The sequence below is a fragment of the Chiloscyllium punctatum genome, chromosome 5, assembly GCF_047496795.1.
Source record: "Chiloscyllium punctatum isolate Juve2018m chromosome 5, sChiPun1.3, whole genome shotgun sequence".
In the NCBI taxonomy this organism is placed as follows: Eukaryota; Metazoa; Chordata; class Chondrichthyes; order Orectolobiformes; family Hemiscylliidae; genus Chiloscyllium; species Chiloscyllium punctatum.
The window spans coordinates 85,958,421-85,980,698 of record NC_092743.1 but is presented as its reverse complement, the minus strand read 5'-3'; the positions used below and the strand labels follow the sequence as shown (position 1 = coordinate 85,980,698).

General features: G+C 41.7%; 1 protein-coding gene across 1 annotated transcript in view; it reads left to right on the top strand.

Annotated features, from left to right (window-relative positions):
• Positions 1-22,278, top strand: part of dok6 (docking protein 6) — a 442,724-nt gene that overhangs the window by 340,110 nt on the left and 80,336 nt on the right. The window contains exon 5 of the mRNA XM_072570675.1: positions 19,874-20,063. Coding sequence (XP_072426776.1) covers positions 19,874-20,063 — 190 coding nt within the window. The remainder of the gene's footprint in view (positions 1-19,873; positions 20,064-22,278) is intronic.

Sequence of the window (22,278 nt, the reverse complement as noted above, 5' to 3'; positions counted from 1 at the left end):
ACAGTCAAGTGGTGTACTAGATGCAATATCACAGTTACACCGGTTTATAAAGTCAGAAGTCCAGGATTGACCTAATTCTACAAATTGACTTTGCAGTCTCATTTGGATGGCACCAGCTGGCACTGGTTACTCCCTGAAATTTCATCTGCCAGTACCAATTATTTAGGTATTGGTGATGTGTTGCAGAATTTTTTAAAACACAATCAATATTAAATTTGCAAGTAAGATATTACAGTGGTTATAATGTTCTGAGAATATCTGTGTTACCAGAAATGACAAAGAACATTCAGATATTTCAGCTGCTGTGTTTTATTGGTAACTCCATCAGTAGAAAGTATGAGACCCTGGAAGTTGTAAAGTTACTTGTAGTAAGGACTGGATGCGAGTGAGTTTCAAGTAATTGATGTTTCAGTCTCCGTTGTAATAGGATCCAAAATTGGATACTCAGACTATGGAGTCAAAAATAAAGGATCACCCTTTGCTGAAGAGCAGAAAATTATCATTGCATAATCAAGTACATTTTTCCCTGTTATATTCAGTAGCTTTGAGAGAGGTGGCATGAAATTTATAAAACGGGGAAATGGCACCAACCTTCTGTGTTGATATTGACAGAAGAATGCAGGAACAGTTATGTAAACTACTCATAACTGACTACGGCATCATCGCAAGTGTTAAATTTCAAATGAGACTCATTTTGCCTGCTCCAGGGTTCAGTGGACATGTAAAATCTCATCGTGAAGTTTGAAGACAAAGGTCCGGAGTACTACTTGTACCTCATCCAAAGCAGATAAAGTAATTGTTTAGAGTTTGATGTGTTGATAAAGGCCATTGTTTGCCTGAATAACCACAAGTGTTCGAATTTAAAGTCATTTGTCTGTTTTTGAATATTTTTATGAGAAAAGAGGTGTTTTTCAAATGTTGGCTTTTCTTCTTCCTTTAGTCCCAAGTAGCTATTTTTGCTGGATTCACATGATTTGTTGACCTACAGGCACAAAGCAAATTCTGTATTTATTGCATGGAAGTCGCAAGAAGGCAGGCTTCACTTCCCCACCAATGTCTTGGTCATTAAGCCAGCAAGTTGTGAAACTCTAATCTCAGACAGTTCTTGTGCAGCAAACAGGCAAATGCAGGTTACAGCTGTCATGATTGATTTTCTTTTTGTTTGCAGCTCTGCCATTCTCTTAATACTGATACTGTAGGGTATTATGCATCTCTCTAAACAAAGCCGCAAAGCATCACCAACCTTTTTGTCAACGCTGTACCACACCCAAAACATTATTTTCAACTGTTCAGCCATGTTATGACTCACTTCCAAGGAAGATGGGTCTTGAATCTGCATTGCATACCCTAGAGGTAGGGGCTATCGCTTTGCCACAAGACCCTATTCTGTGACAAAAATGCTGATGATGCTCACTTTAGCAATTATGGTAACACAATGCATGTTCCAACTGACTTGAAAATATTGCTTTGCATTCCAATGTTAATGCTGTTTTAACCTTTCTTCTTCAACCTAGTTAGAAGTTCTTTCTTGCTGCTGTTGAACTAGTGCATCTATTAAAAATTCCACTGTATGACAAAACTCTTTTATTAGTTATCTTCTGTGATATTTCAAACTAATTATTTCCAGTTTCAGTTCTTGAACAGCACTGGAAAGCTTTCACAGAGAATATATTCAGAGGAATAAATATGTCTGTAGTTTATAGCATTTTGTGCAAAGATCGTTTCATTCACAAACTATGAGCAAATTGTGGAATTTTTGCCATACAATTAAAACATTATGATGCAGGCTACCTTGGGAAGACAAAAGTCTAGATTGACTGTAGTTAGACTAAAATGGCTACTTGCATGTTTCAAATGGATTTAAACAGAAAGGCTCTGAAGAAGGGTCACCAGACCTGAAACGTTAACTCTGATTTCTCTCCACAGATACTGCCAGACCTGCTGAGCTTTTCCAGCAATTTCTCATTTTGTTTCTGATTTACAGTGTCCACAGTTCTTTTGGTTTTTAAACAGATCTGCGCTGTCCTGCGCTAGTATTCCACAGTTAGGTTATTAATACAGCTTCAGGTATAAACTTAGGCTCAAAAAGCACACCACTAGTGAGAGTGGTAAAGTGTGCATTGATGAAATTTAATCAGAAGGGTACAATTAAAGAGGATTGTCAAAAGCTAAGGAGAAAAGTTTAGCTGCTATTTCAAACTCTTTACTGCTTTATCATGTGTTTTCAGCTAATACTCCAACCAGCCTATTTAGTTTCTTGTCCTTTGTATCTCTGGGCTGCATTTGTTTGCATAAACAGAAGTCTTTGCTTAAAGTCCCCCCATTTAAAAGTTTTTGCTTAATGTTAATGCTTTGTTTAAGAGGGAAAACAGATAATCCAGGTGGGGAAGCTGTTGCAGAATATGAGAGACAGGATGTATTCACATTTGGAAGCAAACTTGAATAAGTTTATTGAGGAGATAACAAGAATGTTTGATGAGAGAAGGGCAGTGTGTGTTGTTTACGTGGACTTTACTGAGGTATTTAAAATGCAACTTATGATAGGCTAGTATGAAATGTAGAATATCTTTAGATGTAGGATGACCTGGCCTGGTTTGGTGTAGGTGGTGGGCAAGTTTTTGGAGGGAATCCTGAGGGACAGGATATACATGTATTTGGAAAGGCAAGGACTGATTAGAGATAGTCAACATGGCTTTGTGCATGGGAAATCATGTCTCACAAACTTGATTGAGATTTTTGAAGAAGTAACAAAGAGGATTGATGAGGGCAGAGCAGTAGATGTGATCTATATGGACTACAGTAAGGCGTTTGACAAGGTTCCCCATGGTAGACTGGTGAGCAAAGTTAGATAGAACAAGAACATAGAACAATGCAGCGCAGTACAGGCCTTTTGGCCCTCGATGTTGCGCCGATCCAAGCCCACCTAACCTACAATAGCCCACTATCCTCCATATGCCTATCCAATGCCTGTTTAAATGCCCATAAAGAGGGAGAGTCCACCACTGCTACTGGCAGGGCATTCCATGAACTCACTACTCGCTGAGTAAAGAATCTACCCCTAACATCTGTCCTATACCTACCACCCCTTAATTTAAAGCTATGCCCCCTCGTAATAGCTGACTCCATACGTGGAAAAGGTTCTTATGGTCAACCCTATCTAAACCCCTAATCATCTTGTACACCTCTATCAAGTCACCCCTAAACCTTCTTTTCTCCAATGAAAACAGCCCCAAGTGCCTCAGCCTTTCCTCATACGATTTTCCTACCATACCAGGCAACATCCTGGTAAACCTCCTCTGCACCCGTTCCAGTGCCTCCACATCCTTCCTATAGTATGGCGACCAAAACTGCACACAATACTCCAGATGCGGCTGCACCAGAGTCTTATACAACTGCAACATGACCCCAGGACTCCAGAACTCAATTCCTCTACCAATAAAAGCCAGTACGCCATATGCCTTCTTCACCGCACTATTTACCTGGGTGGCAACTTTCAGACATCTGTGTACTTGGACACCAAGATCCCTCTGTTCATCCACACTACCAAGTGTCCGATCATTAGCTCAGTACCCCATCTTTTTGTTACTCATACCAAAGTGAATCACCTCACACTTACCCACATTGAACTCCATTTGCCACCTTTCTGTCCAGCTCTGCAGCTTATCTATATCCCGCTGTAACCTGACACATCCTTCCTCACTGTCAACAACTCCACCGACTTTTGAATCATCCACAAACTTGCTCACCCAACCTTCTAGCCCCTCCTCCAGGTCATTTATAAAAATGACAAGCAGCAATGGTCCCAAAACAGATCCCTGCAGAACACCGCTAGTAACTGCACTCTAAGATGAACCTTTACCATCAACTACTACCCTCTGACTTCTTCCAGCCAGCCAATTCCTAATCCAAACCTCCAACTCACCCTCAATGCCATACCTCCGTATTTTTTGCAGTAGCCTACCACAGGGAACCTTATCAAACGCCTTACTAAAATCCATATACACCACATCTACCGCTTTACCCTCATCTACCTCCTTAATTACCTTCTCAAAGAATTCAATAAGGTTTGTGAGGCATGACCTGCCTTTCACAAAACCATGCTGACTATCCTTGATCACATTATTCCTATCCAGATGTTCATAAATCCTATCCCTTACAATTCTCTCTAAGACTTTGCCCACAACAGAAGTGAGGCTCACCGGCCTATAGTTACTAGGGTTATCCCTACTCCTCTTCTTGAACAAGGGAACCACATTTGCTATCCTCCAGTCTTCTGGCACTATTCCTGTAGACAATGAGGACATAAAAATCAAGGCCAATGGCTCTGCAATCTCCTCCCATGCTTCCCAGAGAATCCTAGGATAAATGCCATCAGGCCCAGGGGACTTATCTATTTTCACCCTTTCCAGAATTTCCAACACCTCTTCCCTACATACCTCAAAGCCGTCCATTCTAATTAATATTCACATCGGCAACAATGTCCCGTCCCTGAGTGAATACTGACGAAAAGTATTCATTCAGTGTCTCCCCAATCTCTTCAGCCTCCACACGCAACTTCCCACTACTATCCAGATCTCACGGAATACAGGGAGAACTAGCCACTTGGATACAGAACTGGCTCAAAGGTAGAAGACAGAGGGTAGTGGTGGAGGGTTGTTTTTCAGACTGGAGGCCTGTGACCAGTGGAGTGCCACAAGAATCGGTGATGGGTCCACTACTTTTTGTCATTTATGTAAATGATTTGGATGACTCCAAATTGGAGGTGTAGTGGACAGCGAAGAAGGTTACCTCAGATTACAACAGGATCTTGACCAGATGGACCAATGGGCTGAGAAGTGGCAGATGGAGCTTAATTCAGATAAATGTGAGGTGCTGCATTTTGGGAAAGCAAATATTAGCAGGACTTATACACTTAATGGTAAGGTCCTAGGGAGCGTTGCTGAACAAAGAGACCTTGGAGTGCAGGTTCATTGCTCCTTGAAAGTGGAGTCACAGGTAGATAGGATAGTGAAGAAGGTGTTTGCTTTCTTTTATTGATTTATTTTACAGAGTATTGAGTACAGGAGTTGGGAGGTCATGTTGCGGCTGTACACAACATTGGTTAGGCCACTGTTGGAATATTGCGTGCAATTCTGGTCTCCTTCCGATCGGAAAGATGTTGTGAAACCTGAAAGGGTTCAGGAAAGATTTACAAGGATGTTGCCAGGATTGGAGGATTTGAGCTATAGAGAGAGGCTGAACAGGCTGGAGCTATTTTCCCTGGAGCGTCAGAGGCTGAGGGGTGACCTTATAGATGTTTACAAAATCATGAAGGTCATGGATAGGATAAACAGACAAAGTCATTTCCCTGGGGTCGGAGAGTCCAGAACTAGAGGGCATAGGTTTAGGGTGAGAGGGGAAAAGATATAAAAGAGACCTATGGGGCAATGTTTTCACACAGAGAGTGGTAAATGTATGGAATGAGCTGCCAGAGGAAGTAGTGGAGGCTATTACAACTGCAACATTTAGGTATTTGGATGGGTATGTGAATAGAAAGGGTTTGGAGGGATATGGGCCAGGTGCTGGCAGGTGGGACTAGATTGGGTTGGGATATTTGGTCGACATGGATGGGTTGGACTGAAGAGTCTGTTTCCATGCTGTGCATCTCTATGACTATATAATGTTTTGAGTCTAGTGTCCCACTTGTTTCAAAGACAAGTCATACTGGACTCAAAATGTTAACTCATTTCTTCTGTCCACAGATGCTGCAAGAGCTGGTGGGTTTCTCTAGAAATTTCTGTTGTTTTAATTTTAGGACCTGTTGCTTCAAATTGCATCTTTGTTTCCAGTGTAATGTTGCTGTATGTGGAGATAATCGGACATTGGAATACAGTTGTTGACACCTGCTGGGAGGAACCCTCTCACCATCAGTACCTCCTGCTATCCGTTCCCAAACTTACAATGATGCTGCCAGTGGCATTACTTTCTTTCCCGCTCCCTCACATTTCTTTTCTCTGGTATTGCCTCACTCTGTCTTTGCCTTTGCCACATCCTCACCATCCAATCTTTCCTTTTACTTTCTTTCCTGTATTCTATTATTAACTGTTTCCTTCTCCTTGCCTTCTGTTCTGAACTCAGTGATCTAGTGGTAAACAGTGGTTGGTGTAGATGTTGGTGGGACTCTGCAGTTCCAGAGCTGACCTACGATTGTCATGAGATTGAACATCAGAGGATAGATGTATGAGTAAACCATTCAACCCATTATGTATGCTGTGCCATTCGGTACAATTGTCAAATTCAGTGCCTTTTTACACACTATCTTTGTATCCCTTTTCATCGCTGACAGATCTCTAAAGACTAGTGTCCACGTTAAACATAGTGAAAGACTCAGTTTTCACAGTCCTCTGGGTATATAATTGTAAAAGTTCACCACCCACTCAATAAAATAAATTCTCTTCAAGTTGGTCCAAAGTCACTTTGCCTTTGTTTTTGAATTGTGTCCCTGGTACCTGACTTCTGAGCAGGGAAGCATCTTTCCTCAATCTACTCTGTCCCTTTAGATATTTTATAAGTTTCAATGAAATCATTCTTTGAAGCTCTAGAGAATATAGGCCCAGTTTATCCAATCTCTGTTCACAGGACAGTCCTGCATTCCCAGGAACAACGCTGGCTATTCTTCCCTATACTTGCTGTATGGCAATAATATTCTTTCTACAGTGAGGGAACTAAAAATGCACACCGTAGTCTGGGGTACAGTCTCACTTCTAGAGAACTGAAGAAAGATTTCACTATTCGTGCAGTTAAATCCTCTTATACTATAGGAAAATATTCCATTATACTTCCTAACAACATGCTGCACCTATGTTAGCCTTGAGTGACTTATTAGCTAGGACAGCCTTTGTGCATCGACACTTTCCAATCTCTCATCATTTAAGAAATAGTATACCAATCTGCTGCTCCTACCAAATTGGACAACCTTATGTTTTATTACATTAGATTCCATCTACCATATTCTTACCCACCAGGCAAGTGTGTGCAAGTCTTCAAAATGCTTTGCATGTTCCTCACAGCACCCATTCCCACCTAGTTTTGTGTCATTTAAGAACTTTGAAATATTACTTCTGGATATGAGAATGAGCTAGAAACTTTAGGTGGAGCTTCATTAGTCAAAAATACAACAAGGAATACTGTACAGGCGGTTACATGTTTTATATTTGATGTTTTGTATTGAGTAGGTTTTTCAGTTTTTAATTTCATGTATATATATGATATAATATTTCAAAAATGGATGTGTTTTGTCCAACCCCACATCCTATGATAATTTTTGAGCTAGCTTCTAGGCTTGTGTAAACGCGATGCTTCCTGTTTCTCCTGAATGTCCTTCAGATTTTCTCATGGTTTAAGATCTCAGTTAATCTGTTTCTCTAATGACTGTGGCTTCAGTACCTTAAATAGACTTTCTACCCTGGTTTGAAGTTTAATAGAACTTTTGTCCTGTGTCTAGAGTTGTACCATCTCTGCTGTAGTGTCCGCCATTTGGTTTATTTTCCCATGGTCTTGTGGGATTGTATTTGGCCTGAAGTTGCATTTTGAAACTGTTGCATCCAATTGTAATCTCCTTCCCATTAATGATTCAGCTGGCTAATACCTATTATTCAATGGTGTTGCTCTGTAACAGAATAACGCTTATTCCCAACTCTTCATACATCACTGTTTGACTGAGGATGGAGTGGAGAACTAGTGCCTGGTTGATGCCTGCCTCCAAAGAGAACTTCCTGAAATCCTCATTTATACCATGAGGCCCATTGTCCAATATCAGGGGAATTCTATCCCAATGATCCTATTCAGTATCTGATCACTGAGACTGCTGTGAGTGAATGATGTCTTGCCACTTGAATCCATCTTAACAATAGTCTACATCTCCCCTTTAAAAGCAAGCCCACCTTTCACTGGGATTTCTGGAAAGGAGTATCACTGTAGGTACTTGAATGGGACAATGAAATGTAATCCCAGTTTTCTCCCAAAGTGCCTTGCCACCTTACATAGTGTTGAGCTTTCGCTGCACTTTGTGATAACTAAATGACGACCATGGAGTCTTCATACAATTTCTCATCTCAATGACTTAGAATAACAAGCCTCCGGTCATATACCCTTAAATGTTCTGTTACTGCCAAGTGCTGTACATTATTTATGCCCTTCAATTTTGTAAATTAATTGGTAGCTGTCAAACTACTTGATTTCACCTTTTTGCCTTTTTCATGGATAATGTGCCCAAGTGATATAATCATTTCATGATTTTGCATTTCCCATTTAGTGTAAAGCCTGTAGTCTGGTAAACATGTTGCTGACCCTCTTGAGGAGAAAAATGTGTTTGGTGGTGGCATCCTGCTCGATATTCTCAGTCCTTTACTTATATGCAAGTTCCAACTTGGTCACAAACTTCAACCTTTACACTATGGAAACTTACTGCTTTAACTGCTCTGAACAAATGCCTATTTTTTTTGTTCGGACAAGCTATCCAGCTTCAGTTAGGTCTTGTTTGAGTTAAAAAGCTTGCTCATCTTATCTCCTGCTAAGTTAATGGCTTGTATTTTTTTCCCTTCTGTTGTAAAACCCCACAATTTAAACAAATTTCCAGTGCCCTTCCAGGATGCCGTCATTCATCTTCCTGACACATACTGATATAAAGTCATAGTTCTGAAGAGACTGACCTATTTAATTGCTAAAACCCTTCACAAAAGTAAATGGTTAACACCCATATGCCACTAGTTCAAAATATTAAAATACTTCTTAAAAATGATCCTTATATTTAAAACTATTATCACAATATTTAGTTTTTTATTCTTAATATTTCTGGGACATTGTACCAGAATCTATTGGGCCCTTATTCTTAAATAAGGCTCTTCCACTCCTGATGATACAACTCTGTCATTAGTCAAAGAGATTAGACTAGAGGGTGTATGTAGAGAGAGGTCTTAGACATTATACAGATTTTAGTAAAAGTCTTACTACACTGTGTACTAAATAGCATTTTCTGGTGTGGTGTCTAAGGCTTCTGTCTCTGCACACTTATCCTAGTCTGCAGTCTTCTTTCTCACATGCTTATTTTAGCCTGCAGTCTTCACTCACCCTTATTAATGTCAGAATCACATTATCAGTTGCATTAGCATCATTTGTGTCTATTGTTAGACTACATTTATAGCCTATGCCATTGCTGCAGAGAGATGAGACTAAGAAAAAGAACCAAGATAGAAGAGAAGTCTACAGACCTGACCCCTTGGTCGATGGTTGAGTCGAGTTGGCATTGTATGAGGTGGATGCCTGCAAGCTTTCCCTTTGTGTGACTTCTGGGCATCACCCTCAGAATTGACAAAGCCTGGGAGGAGGCCCAATCTGGGGTGAAAAAAAAGGGTAACCTTTGCCAACACTGTATTTTACTAGCCCTATACTCCACGACAGCTGTTACAGCAGATGGCATAGCTCTGCTTCTGGCTGTCTACCGCTGTGGAGAAAAAAGGTACCTGCAGTCAATGCCATGTATGTAAGTTTGCCACAGTCAGTGCCAGCAGATATAATCACTGAGATTGTGGCAGATGTGCCCACTCAGTGGCCTGGCATTCCATGCAGCTGAAAATACAACATATGGTATTTTCAAAGATTCATCAAGATTTTAGTTAATACAGTCCTCATTTATCTTAATGGTTCCCATCTTTGTTTTAATTATTTTTCCTTCTTTATTGGCTTCCAATGTTCAGCCTACTGAAATAGCTCAGGCTTGCCCTCTGGAAACTGTTCTGTGGTGCAGAGAAAGCGAAGTTCCAGAGGGACAGAAGATCTGCCCATTTTTTCACTGCAATTGCCCAGTTCACAGTGAATGCTCAGCAATGGAAAACTTGGGCCAATTTTTTTTGATTAGTCTGTGCTCCTTACTGAGCTGCATCTTATGATGTGAAGATGAACTGCCAAGCAAAAAGGCTCTTAATGCACATCTCAGGTATTAAATTTATGCAATTGCATATCAGTTGTTCAGTGACATTAGATTTTGAAAACAATGATTTTTTCAAAGTTTGGGAGAAGATTTGTAGCTCGGGTGCTCGTTGTTGTGGTTCTGTTTGCCGAGCTGGGAATTTGTGTTGCAGAAGTTTCGTTCCCTGTCTCGGTGACATCCTCAGTGCTTGGGAGCCTCCTCTAGAGGCATGGCACTCATCCACAGATTCAATCAATAAGCACATCGACCTGGACCCAATATACCAGCCACTGCAACGGACAGCTTCAACTGACAACCGGAAGCGGCAGATTCAAACCACTACAAATGCCGGAGGAAAGATCACAGAAGCGCTTCACAGGAGGCTCCCAAGCACTGAGGATGTCACCTAGACAGGGGATGAAACATCTGCAACACAAATTCCCAGCTCGGCGAACAGAACCACAACAACAATGATTTTTGTTAGCACCCATTTCATTTAAGTCAAGGAAATAAATGTCTAATCTCCATCAAATGCAGACATTTCTCCGCCTCTTTTGATTAATATGCAGCATGTCATGAAAGCGGGACAAGGAGCACTGCATATTCTTTGGGAATTTGAGCTTGTCCTCATTATAGTCTGCAGACCAATTAAGTTTATAGCGTAGAATAGATGCACGCTATCAGCAGGTGAATTCCCACCAGGAAAAGTGAGAAAGTTATCCCTCTATAACTTCCAAACTTCAATTTAGTGAAAGTGGGGAATGAGGAGAGAAAAGGAATGTGTGTCTATGGTTGAGAAATCTAGTGTTAAGCATGAAGGTGGAAACCCTATCACATTAGTAGCAATAGTTGAGTTCATATTCTGTTTCCCACCCAGCAGCCAGTCAGATTGAAGGCTGTTCCACTGTCAAACACGGTAACCTGCAATAAATGTTCACAGCTGAAGAGCCCTCAAGATAGTCTCTGGTTAATGGGGAAGAATTGGTATTAGACAGGTGGCATGGGCTTTGGCAATACAATATGAGGGAAGGATAGTTTTTTTTAAATTATTCATTCATAGGTTGTGGACATCTCTGGTTAGACCAGAATGTATTGCTGGACCCTAATTGCCCAGAGTAGTTAAGAGTCAAATTCATTGCTGTGTGGGTTGGGAGTCGTAGGCCAGACCAATCAAGGACAGCAGATTTATTTCCCTTAGTGAACCAGATGGAGATTTTACAATAATTGACAATGCTTACATGGTTGCAGTTAGGCTGGCTTTTTATTCCAGATTATCTTTCATTATTGAATTCAAGTTCATCATCTGTCATGTTGGGATTCAAATTTGTTTCTAGAACATAATCCTGGAGTTCTGGATTTGAGAGTGTGGTGCTGGTAAAGAACAGATGGCCAGGTAGCATCCGAGGAGCAGGAGAGTCGACGTTTCGGGCAAAAGCCCTTCATCAGGCTTTTTCCCGAAACGTCAACTCTCCTGCTCCTCGGATGCTGCCTGACCTGCTGTGCTTTTCCAGCACCAAACTCTTGGCTCTTATCGCCAGCATCTGCAGTCCTAACTTTTGCATGGGGTTCTGGATCCCTAGTTTCGTGACACTACCACTATACCACTGCCACCAACCCAAGATCAGATTGCAAGTCAGGGGATTGTGGAGATTTCAACCAGTCACAGGAGCAGCAGTTCATGGCAGAGGTTTGCTTAATGGAAATGTTGTTTCTCACTATCCTGATCCTCAAGCAGTGTTAGAAAGGCATTTACTTCCTGGATCCAGATAGTCCCAACTGCCTTCCCTTGCCCCAGTTTCTCAATCCCTGGTAAACCTCCTGTGAAACCTTTAATTAATTCCCAAAATCTGAGGGTCACAGCCTCCTTCAGGGCACCAACTTTTCCAGATGGTATTACGCAGACACGCTTCTAAATGTGGGCGGCACAGTCATTAACACCGCTGCCTCACAGCGCCAGAGATCCGGGTTCAATTCCAGCCTCAAGTGACTGAGTTTGCACATTCTCCCTGTGTCTGCATGGGTTTCCTCCGGGTGCTCCGGTTTCCTCCCGCAGTCCAACGATGTGCAGGTTAGGTGAATTGGCCGTGCTAAATTGCCCATAGTGTTAGGGGAAGGGGTAAATGTAGGGGAATGGGTCTGGGTGGGTTGCGCTTCGGCGGGTCGGTGTGGACTTGTTGGGCCAAAGGGCCTGTTTCCACACTGTAAGTAATCTTAAAAAAAATCTAAATCCTGCCATGATGAAACCAGAAATAGCCAAATTCTCAGTAGGTTAGAATTAGTTTTCACAGTCTTACCAATTCAACTCTCTCTCATCGATGGTGGAGAGGGAATGGGCAAAAATTCACCTCAGTGAATTTAAGCAATTGAGAAACCTGGCACAGGACAATACAATTCATTCTTCAGTGTAAGACTGTCTGCAGCTGACAAATTGCATCTATTATCAAATATTACTTTCTGTGCATTTTGCAAAGATTATGTATTCTAAACAATTGAGGCCTGTGCTTATTTCATCTTCTGACAGAATTTTAAGATGAGACTTGTCCCATTTTATTAAGTAAGCATTTAGAGAATGGCAAAACTGTATTGAAACAAGGAAATCCTCAGCTTTCAATAATGTGTAACAGGCAAGTCTGCAATTGAAAGCCCTTAAAACTGGAGGCTTTATTGAAACCCAAAGATTTGTGTGCATTTAATGTAGTAAGTAATGTGGAATAATATGTAGCTTGAGAGGTCAATAAATACTTAAATTAAACTTTGGCAAAGGTATTTGACCATTGCTGCAGATAAATATCTGTTGGATTTTAATCTACTTTATGAAGAATAAAGATAAGTCTCATTTTTTGTTTTTAATCCATTTACACTTAATGAGGTGGTCAGTGCCCTTGTTTCAAATTCAAATACTAATTTGGAGTCCACCCACAAAAAACTTAGAATTCTAAAGAAATGCAAAGTCCTGCTGAATAAATGCAATCAAATGAGTGATCAGATGTAAACCTGCAGCAAAGGAAATGTTCTGAAAATGACAGAGATTTTGTGCCTTGCAGAAACAAAACAAAAAATAAGACAGAATATGTAATCACCTGGAAAAGTAAAGAGACATTGCCACATCCCCAGAATCTGCTATTGATTCCCGTAAGGGATGCGCATTAAAAAAAATTCTTGTGAATAGCAAGATGTTTCAATAATAAATTTGGCAATATTCAGCATTGCCTTGTAAGGCCACTCTGCGTACAATCCTATATTTGGAATTAGTTACATGCTAAGGTTTATATATGAAGAACTAATTCCTATTTATCCAGAATTGCCTTCTTATAAAACTTTTAAGAAGTTTTAATATCAAATTATATCAATTCATAGCATTGATAAAGCAAACCTTTTTCCCCAGATCTGCACTGATAATCTTTCATGTGGTTTATGATTGGGGTGACTCCAAGATTCCAGCAGACGTTCACGCAATGAAGACAAATATTTCTCGTACAGTAAGCACGGAACATTTTTTGTAGACCTCATTCTGGACTGGAAGGGGCAGACCAATGAAGCATCAACCAAATTCCCGTTAAGACTACCTCTTGATAATTCTATACAGGTTCCAAAAACAACAAAGTGGCACATCAAATGACCTTCTTCATTCCTGAAGAAGGGCTGATGCCCGAAACGTCGATTCTCCTGCTCCTTGGATGCTGCCTGACCTGCTGCGCTTTTCCAGCAACACATTTTCAGCTCTGATACTCCAGCATCTGCAGTCCTCACTTTCTCCTCCATCAAGTGACCTGCCAATGTTTGTCTTCCAGAATCCTAAAGCTACAGTAAAATAAAAAAAATGCATTCAGCTATTTCAGTAGACAATTGATATTGTCAATAACTTTGGGTTTACTCAGAGCAATTAATCTCCTGAGTACTACTGCTGGTAACTTGAGAGGAACTGCCCTTGAATGTGATAGTCCTTTTGGCATAATGCCCTGGCAGTTATAGTTTGCAAGTGTCTGTGTTATCAAAGCACTGCTTGTTGACGCAATGGAATTTGTCATGTTTCTCTTTGCGATCAACACTGTGGAAGCAGCACAAATGTAGGATGTTTCAATTTAAATTTTATATCAAGTCTTTTTGTTCTTTTCTTTTAGCCTATTATTTTCTTTTTAATTGATTACCCCTAGGGATTCAGCATCACTCTCCAGCTTGGCAGGGCTTGGAGTGGAGACTCAACCCATTAACATGGATCCTGCACAGCCCTTGCTGCTACCACTACCAGTTTATGCTTGAGTGAGCTATATGATTCACTAGGTAACAACCCACTGAAGTGCTGTTGTCTCTGCTGGTGCCTGCATTGTTCTTGTAATAACTAGTGCACCCTCTAAAGGCATCAGATCCTCAGTGATCCTCTTTGCAAAAGGCAGGGCCACTGCTCATCATGTGATGCTAGTGTCTGGGAGAGGCAAGTTGGATGGGGATATGTAATATATCGATGCTGTGTTCAGCTCAGAGTCACTTTGTATTTCAAATTTCATTGTTATTGCTGATCAATTTCTGTTGTTCAAGAACAGTAGACATCTGGGATTAATGAATGTCTGTACTCAACCAGCAGCACGTAGCATGGAACAACAATCAGTCCCTGACATCCACTGCATTGATTCACAAAAATGCATCACGAACAAAGTGGATTTTACAACACAAACAGATCAGCTGTGATCTTATTGGATAGCAGAATACAGTCACAGAGCCAAATGGTTAATTCTGCTCCTAATTTGTACATTCATATGTCCAGAGGAGATGTGATCAATTCTGTCACCTTGCTGCAATGAAGCATCAATTTCTTCATCTCTGATGCTCAGAAAGGCTTCTTAATCTGGTGTCTTAAGCATGTGATGCTTGTATAGAAAATCTGCATCATCTCTGTCTGGTCATTGAGTTAGCCAGTCAATTATGCATGTAATGTAACATTAACATGAGTAATATTATATCCCAGGCTTCATAAGTCTGAAATATCATCGGTGTACACAGTTAATTGTTAATTAACTTCCAGATGTCTGTCTCAATTAATAAAATCTGAGTATCTATGGAATATGATACCTGGGCTAATATATAGAAAACCACATTACATTATAATGGCAATAAGTAGATATTAGAAGGTAGTCACAGCAAGTTAGTGCTAAAGGTTGAAAGGTAATAGCAACAGTGGCATTTGTGAAAGGTTCTTTTGCTAACAATCACCCACATCTATCTGAGTTCAGAACTGAAGTCCACACTTAATGTCCAAGGCTGAAAGCTATAACCTGTACCAAAGCATGACAGTTACAACCGTGTGAGTTCTCTTGCTTCCAAGAGGTCAGGAGATCACAGTACACCCTGTTTTAAAATAATGGCAGTTCACTAGAGAGCCAGGGCAGCTCTGATCCTTGAACGAAGTACAGCTCAAAACATTAGAAAAAAACATTATATGTAGTGTTAAACCTTACCAGTGCGCAGTTGTCAGTGGATTCAATCTTTTTGTTTTCTTCCACAACAAAGTGGAAGCAGAAAGAAGGCATATATAGCTTGGGTATTTTTGGCACATCCTGTCACTGCTCCCATGCACATCTGTCAAGTGCTCTCTCACCTCAGGACCAGTCCAGTTCTCTGTCAGTGTTGATGTATCTGTAACTCTGTGGTCCTTTTATTTCACGTGCAAATTGAAGACCTACAGAATGGTGTCTGTTGAGTTAGATTCTATTGCCCTGGTTGTTCTTACATTTTTTTTTGAGACATGGTTGCTTTATGGTGTACTTTTCACCAATACGCCCTGTCTGCAGGATGTAATAGTGAGTATATCTATGAGGTTTGATACCTGCTTCTCGTGGGAAAGGCTGGCTCTGTGTTGGAAGTACGCATTCAAAAAACTTAGCTTCTTGTTTAGGAGGTGGGCTTATCTTCATCTTCTAGAAGCATCCAGCTGATCTACTCTGCAAAACTGTCATTGCAAACTCTTGCTAAGTGTCTGATCAGTATACTGTTCTACAACCGTTCAAATAAACTTACTGAAGATATTTAGAAAAGGCAGCAATGTTGCAGAATTTAATTAGTATTCACAGTGGCCCTTTTTTAAAGTACTGTTAGTAAAAGTGATGGTAGGCTATTTAGCTTGGTCCCTGATCACGGAACTAGAAGAAATGGGTAGAAAGTTAAGAGACCTCAGTTGAGAATGGAGATTAGAATAAATTTGGAATAAATTGCAGCTAAAGCAAATAATATGATGGAAAGAATTGCTACAGGAAGGTATGTCGTGTGGAAAGGATTGACCAACAACAATGAACAAGTGGAGTGTAACGCAGACTGACTGTAAGTTGTTATAAAATCCGATTGAATGTGAGCAAATCTCTAAGTTTGCTATAGATAGACCCACAATGCCCTTAAGAAGGGAATTCTAGGATTTTGGTCCTGTGACAGTGAAGATATGGCCAGTCAGGATGGTAAGTGACATACTATAGTGTGGCACGGTGGCTCAGTGGTTAGTACTGTTGCCTCACAGTGCTGGGGTCCCAGGTTCAATTCCAACGTTTGGTGACTGTGTGGAGTTTGCATATTCTCATGTCTACGTGGGTTTCCACTGGGAGTTCCGGTTTCCTCCTACAGTCCAAAGACTTGCAGGTTAGATCAATTGGCCATGCTAAATTGCGCATAATGTCCAAGGGTGTGCAGGCTAGCTGGGTTAGCCATGGAAATTGGGTTACAGGAATAGGGTGGAATACTCTTTGAAGGGACGGCGCAGAGTCAGTGGGCTTAATGGCATCTTTCCGTACTCTAGAGATTCTGTATCTAAACTCAAAACTTGCAGATGGGATGGTTGTTCCATGTATTTACTGCGCTTGCCTGTCTAGATAGAAGTTGTTGTAGGTTTGGAATGTACTGTCTAAGGATCTTTGAATTTCTGCACCTTGTGGGTAGTACACACTGCTGCTAATGAGCATAGATGGCAAGTTTGGTGCCAATCAAGCCAACTGCTTTTTCTTAGATGGTGTCAAGCTGCTTGTGTGGTTGGAGCTGCACCCATCTCAGCAAGTGTATTCCATCACACTCCTGACTTGTACATGTAAATGTTTGACAGGCTTTGGGGATTCAGGAACTGAGTTACTTGCTGTAGTATTCATAACCTCTGACCTGCTCTTGTAGCCATTGTGTTTATGTGGTGAGTCCAGTTGAGTTTCTGATTAATGGTGACCACTCTTCCTCCCGGCATGTTGATTCTGGGAGATTCAATTATAGCAATACCACAGAATGTCAAAGGGTGGTGGACAGATTGTCTCTTATTGGAGATGTTTATTGCCTGGCATTTGTGTGTATGTAACTTGCCACTTGTCTGTCAAAGCAAGGAGGGTTACACCCAAAACATTGACTTCTCCATCTCCTGATGCTACCTGGCTTGCTGTGTTCTTCCAGTCTCCCACTTGTCTACCTTGGATTCCAGGATCTGCAGTTCTTTTGTCTTGAAGCCTGGATATTGTCCAGATCTTTTTGCATTTGAACATGGATTGCATCAGTATCGGAGGAGTCACAAATGATGCTGGGCATGTAAGAATTTAAAGATGAAAATTTTAAATTGTATGTGATGGGATAGTATGTATTGCCTGCCTCCACCTTCACATAGTAAGATTAGATTAGATTCCCTACAGTGTGGAAACAGGTCCTTCAGACCAACAAGTCCACACCAACTCTCCGAAGAGAAACCCTCCCAGACCCATTCCCCTACATTTATCCCTGACTACTGCACGTAACACTATGGACAATTTTTAGCATGGCCAATTCACCCTAACCTGCACATCTTTGGATTGTGGGAGGAAACCTGCACAAACATGGAGAATGTGCAAACTCCACACAGACAGTTGCCCAAGGCAGGAATCAAACTCTGGTCCCTGGCTGCGTGAGGCAGCAGTGCTAACCACTGAGCCACCGTGCCAGCCAATAAGGATTAGGGTTAGCCAGTGACACCAAAATCCCATGATTGAATTAAAAATAAACATCATAGGTTAGTGAATTAAAACTTAAGATCTTTCACCTTTTTTGTTGCAATAGCTGCTTTGATGAAAATCTGGGCTTCGGTGCCGTTTTTGAGTTGGGTGATCTTGTAAATATTCAAATTGATCAGGATTAGAATTACCAATGTACTCTCATCCTATCAAATGCAATATTGCCAAGGCTTTCCTGATTGGTTGTAAAATGAAGTGTAGTCTGTGACTTTGAGCATGTGTCTTTTATCAAATATTGTCTCATCGTTGTAAAGAGAGGCAAGTCCTTTCATACAGAGTGAATTGTATTCAACTTTCTTCTAAATAAAAACATTTTAAAATTTTAAATAATCTTTCATAAATCTTTTAACCTTATCAGTTTGGTCAGTTTTGTGAGGGGTGTACTGCACAGAACAGTGCATGGGTGTAGAGGCGAACAATTGAAGGATGAAGAGGGAGGTCTCAAGTAGGGCAGTAAGAGACCATCCTGAGTGGGATTGTTATGGGGAGGTGATGTGGGGTTTGAGTGATACAGTGAAGGTTGCATCAAACAATCCAGTTAGCACAGCACATGTGCCCAAAGATAGCGATGAGATCTGTAGTACCTGTTGCCTATTCTAGTGCAGTGGTAGGAGGTGGAATGTTACAATACCCTGAAAAATCAACTGTAAAACCCTGCCCTTAATTTGTCATGCCTTTGTAGTGACCTCCTTCAGCTTCATATTTCTACTCCTTGTTTCTCATCCTTGTCACTTTGGGATGCTCTATCAGCTGTACCTTCTAGATTTCCTTCCCAACATCCCTCTGCTTTACCTTTATCCTTCCCTGATCGCAAAACCCTATTGAAAATTATTAGTCAACAAATCTTTTGACCTTGCCCCCAGTTTTAGTTATCCTGTTCTTTCCCTCTTGGTGCCTACTTCCTGAATATCAAGCAGTCTACTGAGGTTATTGAATGCTAAGAAGGAGCTGCTTCTGTTGCTATAGTCTGCATTGTATTTGTAATCATCTAACTTCGTAAAAACACCTCTAGAACCTACTTTTTGTTGCAATATTGAAACCCTAAGGCCTTGAAGGCCTGACACCTGTTCGGAGTTAGCTGAGGCTCCAATAAACATTTACTTTTTAGTATCTTTTGAATTTGGATGATGACACCCAGAATTTCAGGTTCCTAGGTCTCCAGTATGGCAGACAAAAAGGTTGTGGCCATTATGAGCTGGTGTGTTGCTGCCTGCCTTATTTGTATTGGCAAAACTATGGATTTCCAGAGTCCAAACCTGAAACAACCATTTGGACCTCCTTTGCTGCATTTAGGAAAACAGGCCTAACAGGTAAGCCTTATCAACAGCAGAAAACAGCCTAAATACAGTGTGATAGATATTAATTCACAATGTAAACCTCTACATTTGCTCTGTTGAGCAGGAATGATTTTTTTGTTTTGTCTCCTCATCTGCTACAATCACCCATATCAAACGTGCCACTGATATTACCAAGGATCTCATTATAATAAAGGTACAACTTAAAATGCTATCCATGTGAGAAAAGATTGAGAGGATAGAGATGACACAGGAACAACCTCTTAGAGGTCTCTAGGATTATGATAGGGTTTATGTGGAGAAAATGTTCCCACTTTAGGTAGATAACAAATTTAAGGGCTATGTTTCAGAGAATAGCTAATTAATCCTGTTAGGAACTCTAAAGAAATATAATTTCCTAATATGGAACTCATTAACCACAAGGACTAACTGAGATGGATGTAACATAAATGTATTTAAGGAGAAGCTGGACAAATATAACCACAAAGGAGAAAGAGCAGTATATATAAATGGAGTTAAATTAGCAAGTATGGGGCAGGAGGTTCCTGTGAATTATAAGCAGACTTGGCGGACCAAATATTATTTCGGCTGCAAATACCTTGGTTGACCATATTGATCTTTTTCTGTGTTTTCAGAGCGGTTTAATGTTTACTTGATGCCAACACCAAACTTGGACATTTATGGCGAATGCACCATGCAGATCACACATGAAAACATTTACCTGTGGGACATCCACAACCCCAGAGTGAAACTTGTTATGTGGCCGCTCAGCTCTCTCAGACGGTATGGAAGAGACTCAACTTGGTTCACTTTTGAGGCCGGCAGGTAACCATACTATTGAACTTACTATCTGTGTAACTGAAGTCATTAATGATCGCATTACATGTTCATTATGGCTAAATTGATTAGATTAGATTAGATTACTTACAGTGTGGAAACAGGCCCTTCGGCCCAACAAGTCCACACCGCCCCGCCAAAGCGTAACCCACCCATACCCCTACATCTACATCTACCCCTTACCTAACACTATGGGCAATTTAGCATGGCAAATTCACCTGACCTGCACATCTTTGGACTGTAGGAGGAAACCGGAGCACCCGGAGGAAACCCACGCAGACACGGGGAGAACGTGCAAACTCCACACAGTCAGTCGCCTGAGGCGGGAATTGAACCCAGGTCTCTGGCGCTGTGAGGCAGCAGTGCTAACCACTGTGCCACCGTGCCGCCCACAAATTGCTGTAATCTATATCAACATCACCTTCTGACTAATGAAAGATGTTGTCTGGAACCTGTTAGTTAAAACATATCAAGCAATAACAAATATTAATACATTTGCAGGAAAGTCACTGCCCCAATTTCCAGAAGAATTTCCATTGCCCATGAGAGGGACCTTCTACCCAGACTTTCATCACAGCTGCACCTCAGAACTCTAAAGTCCCACACCTCCAATACATTCAGGGAAAACCACTTCCAGTTTTACCCAATCCTGGTATTGCTGTGCAATTCCAAAGACAAATTCCACAATGCACAGACATGGGATTTATATGGATTTACTCAGGGATTTTTGTAGCAGATCTAACATTTGCCCAGGAGTGCAATTCATGAATAAATCAGCTGGATATCAAAAGTTCACCCAATTCCTGGAAAGTGCTACAATTTTATTCATTGATAGGATATGGGCATCACTGGCTAGACTAGCATTTATTAGGTAAAAACAATGACTGCAGATGCTGGATTAGAGTGGTGCTAGAAAAGCACAGCAGTTCAGGCAGCATCCGAGGAGCAGGAAAGTCAACGTTTCGGGCAAAAGCCCTTCATCAGGAATACAGGCAGAGTGTCTGAAGGATGGAGAGATAAATGAGAGGTGAATGGGGGTGGGGCTGAAGGTGATAGGTCAGGGAGGAGGGTGGAGTGGATAGGTGGAAAAGAAGATAGGCAGGTAGGACAAATCATGGGGACAGTGCTGAGCTGGAAGTTTGGAACTGGTGAAGTCCACATTGATGCTCTGGGGTTGAAGTATTCCGAGGCGGAAGCTGAGGCATTCTTCCTCCAGGCGTTGGGTGGTGAGGGCACGGTGGTGAAGGAGGCCCAGGTCCTCCATGACCTCGGCAGAGTGGGAGGGGGTATTGAAATGTTGGGCCACAGGGCGGTGTGGTTGATTGGTGGGGCTGTCCCAGAGATGTTCCCTAAAGCGCTGTGCTAGGAGGCATGCAGTCTCCCCAATGTAGAGGAGATCGCATTGGGAGCAACAGATTACATTACAGATTTTACAGATTACATTACAGTGTGGAAACAGGCCCTTCGGCCCAACAAGTCCACACTGACCCGCCGAAGCTCAACCCACCCATACCCCTACATTTACCCCTTACCTAACACTATGGGCAATTTAGCATGGCCAATTCACCTGACATGACTGAGGAAAGCGGAGCACCCAGTGGAAACCCACGCAGACACGGGGAGAACGTTCAAACTCCACACAGTCAGTCGCCTGAGGCGGGAATTGAACGCTGGCGCTGTGAGGCAGCAGTGCTAACCACTGTGCCACCATGCCGCCCATAATGGATACAATGATATTGGTGGATGTGCAGGTAAAACTTTGGATGTGGAAGCACATCCACCAATATCATTCATTGTATCCGTTGCTCCCGATGCGGTCTTCTCTACATTGGGGAGACTGGACACCTCCCAGCAGAGCGCTTTAGGGAACATCTCTGGGACACCCGCACCAATCAACCACACCGCCCTGTGGCCCAACATTTCAACTCCCCCTCCCACTCTGCCGAGGAAATGGAAGTCCTGGACCTCCTTCACTGCTGCTCCCTCACCACCCAATGCCTGGAGGAAGAATGCCTCATCTTCTGCCTCAGAACACTTCAACCCCAGGGCATCAATGTGGACTTCACCAGTTTCCTCATTTCCCTTTTCCCCACCTCACCCCAGTTCCAAACTTCCAGCTCAGCACTGTCCCCATGACTTGTCCTACCTGCCTATCTTCTTTTCCACCTATCCACTCCACCCTCCTCTCTGACCTATCGCCTTC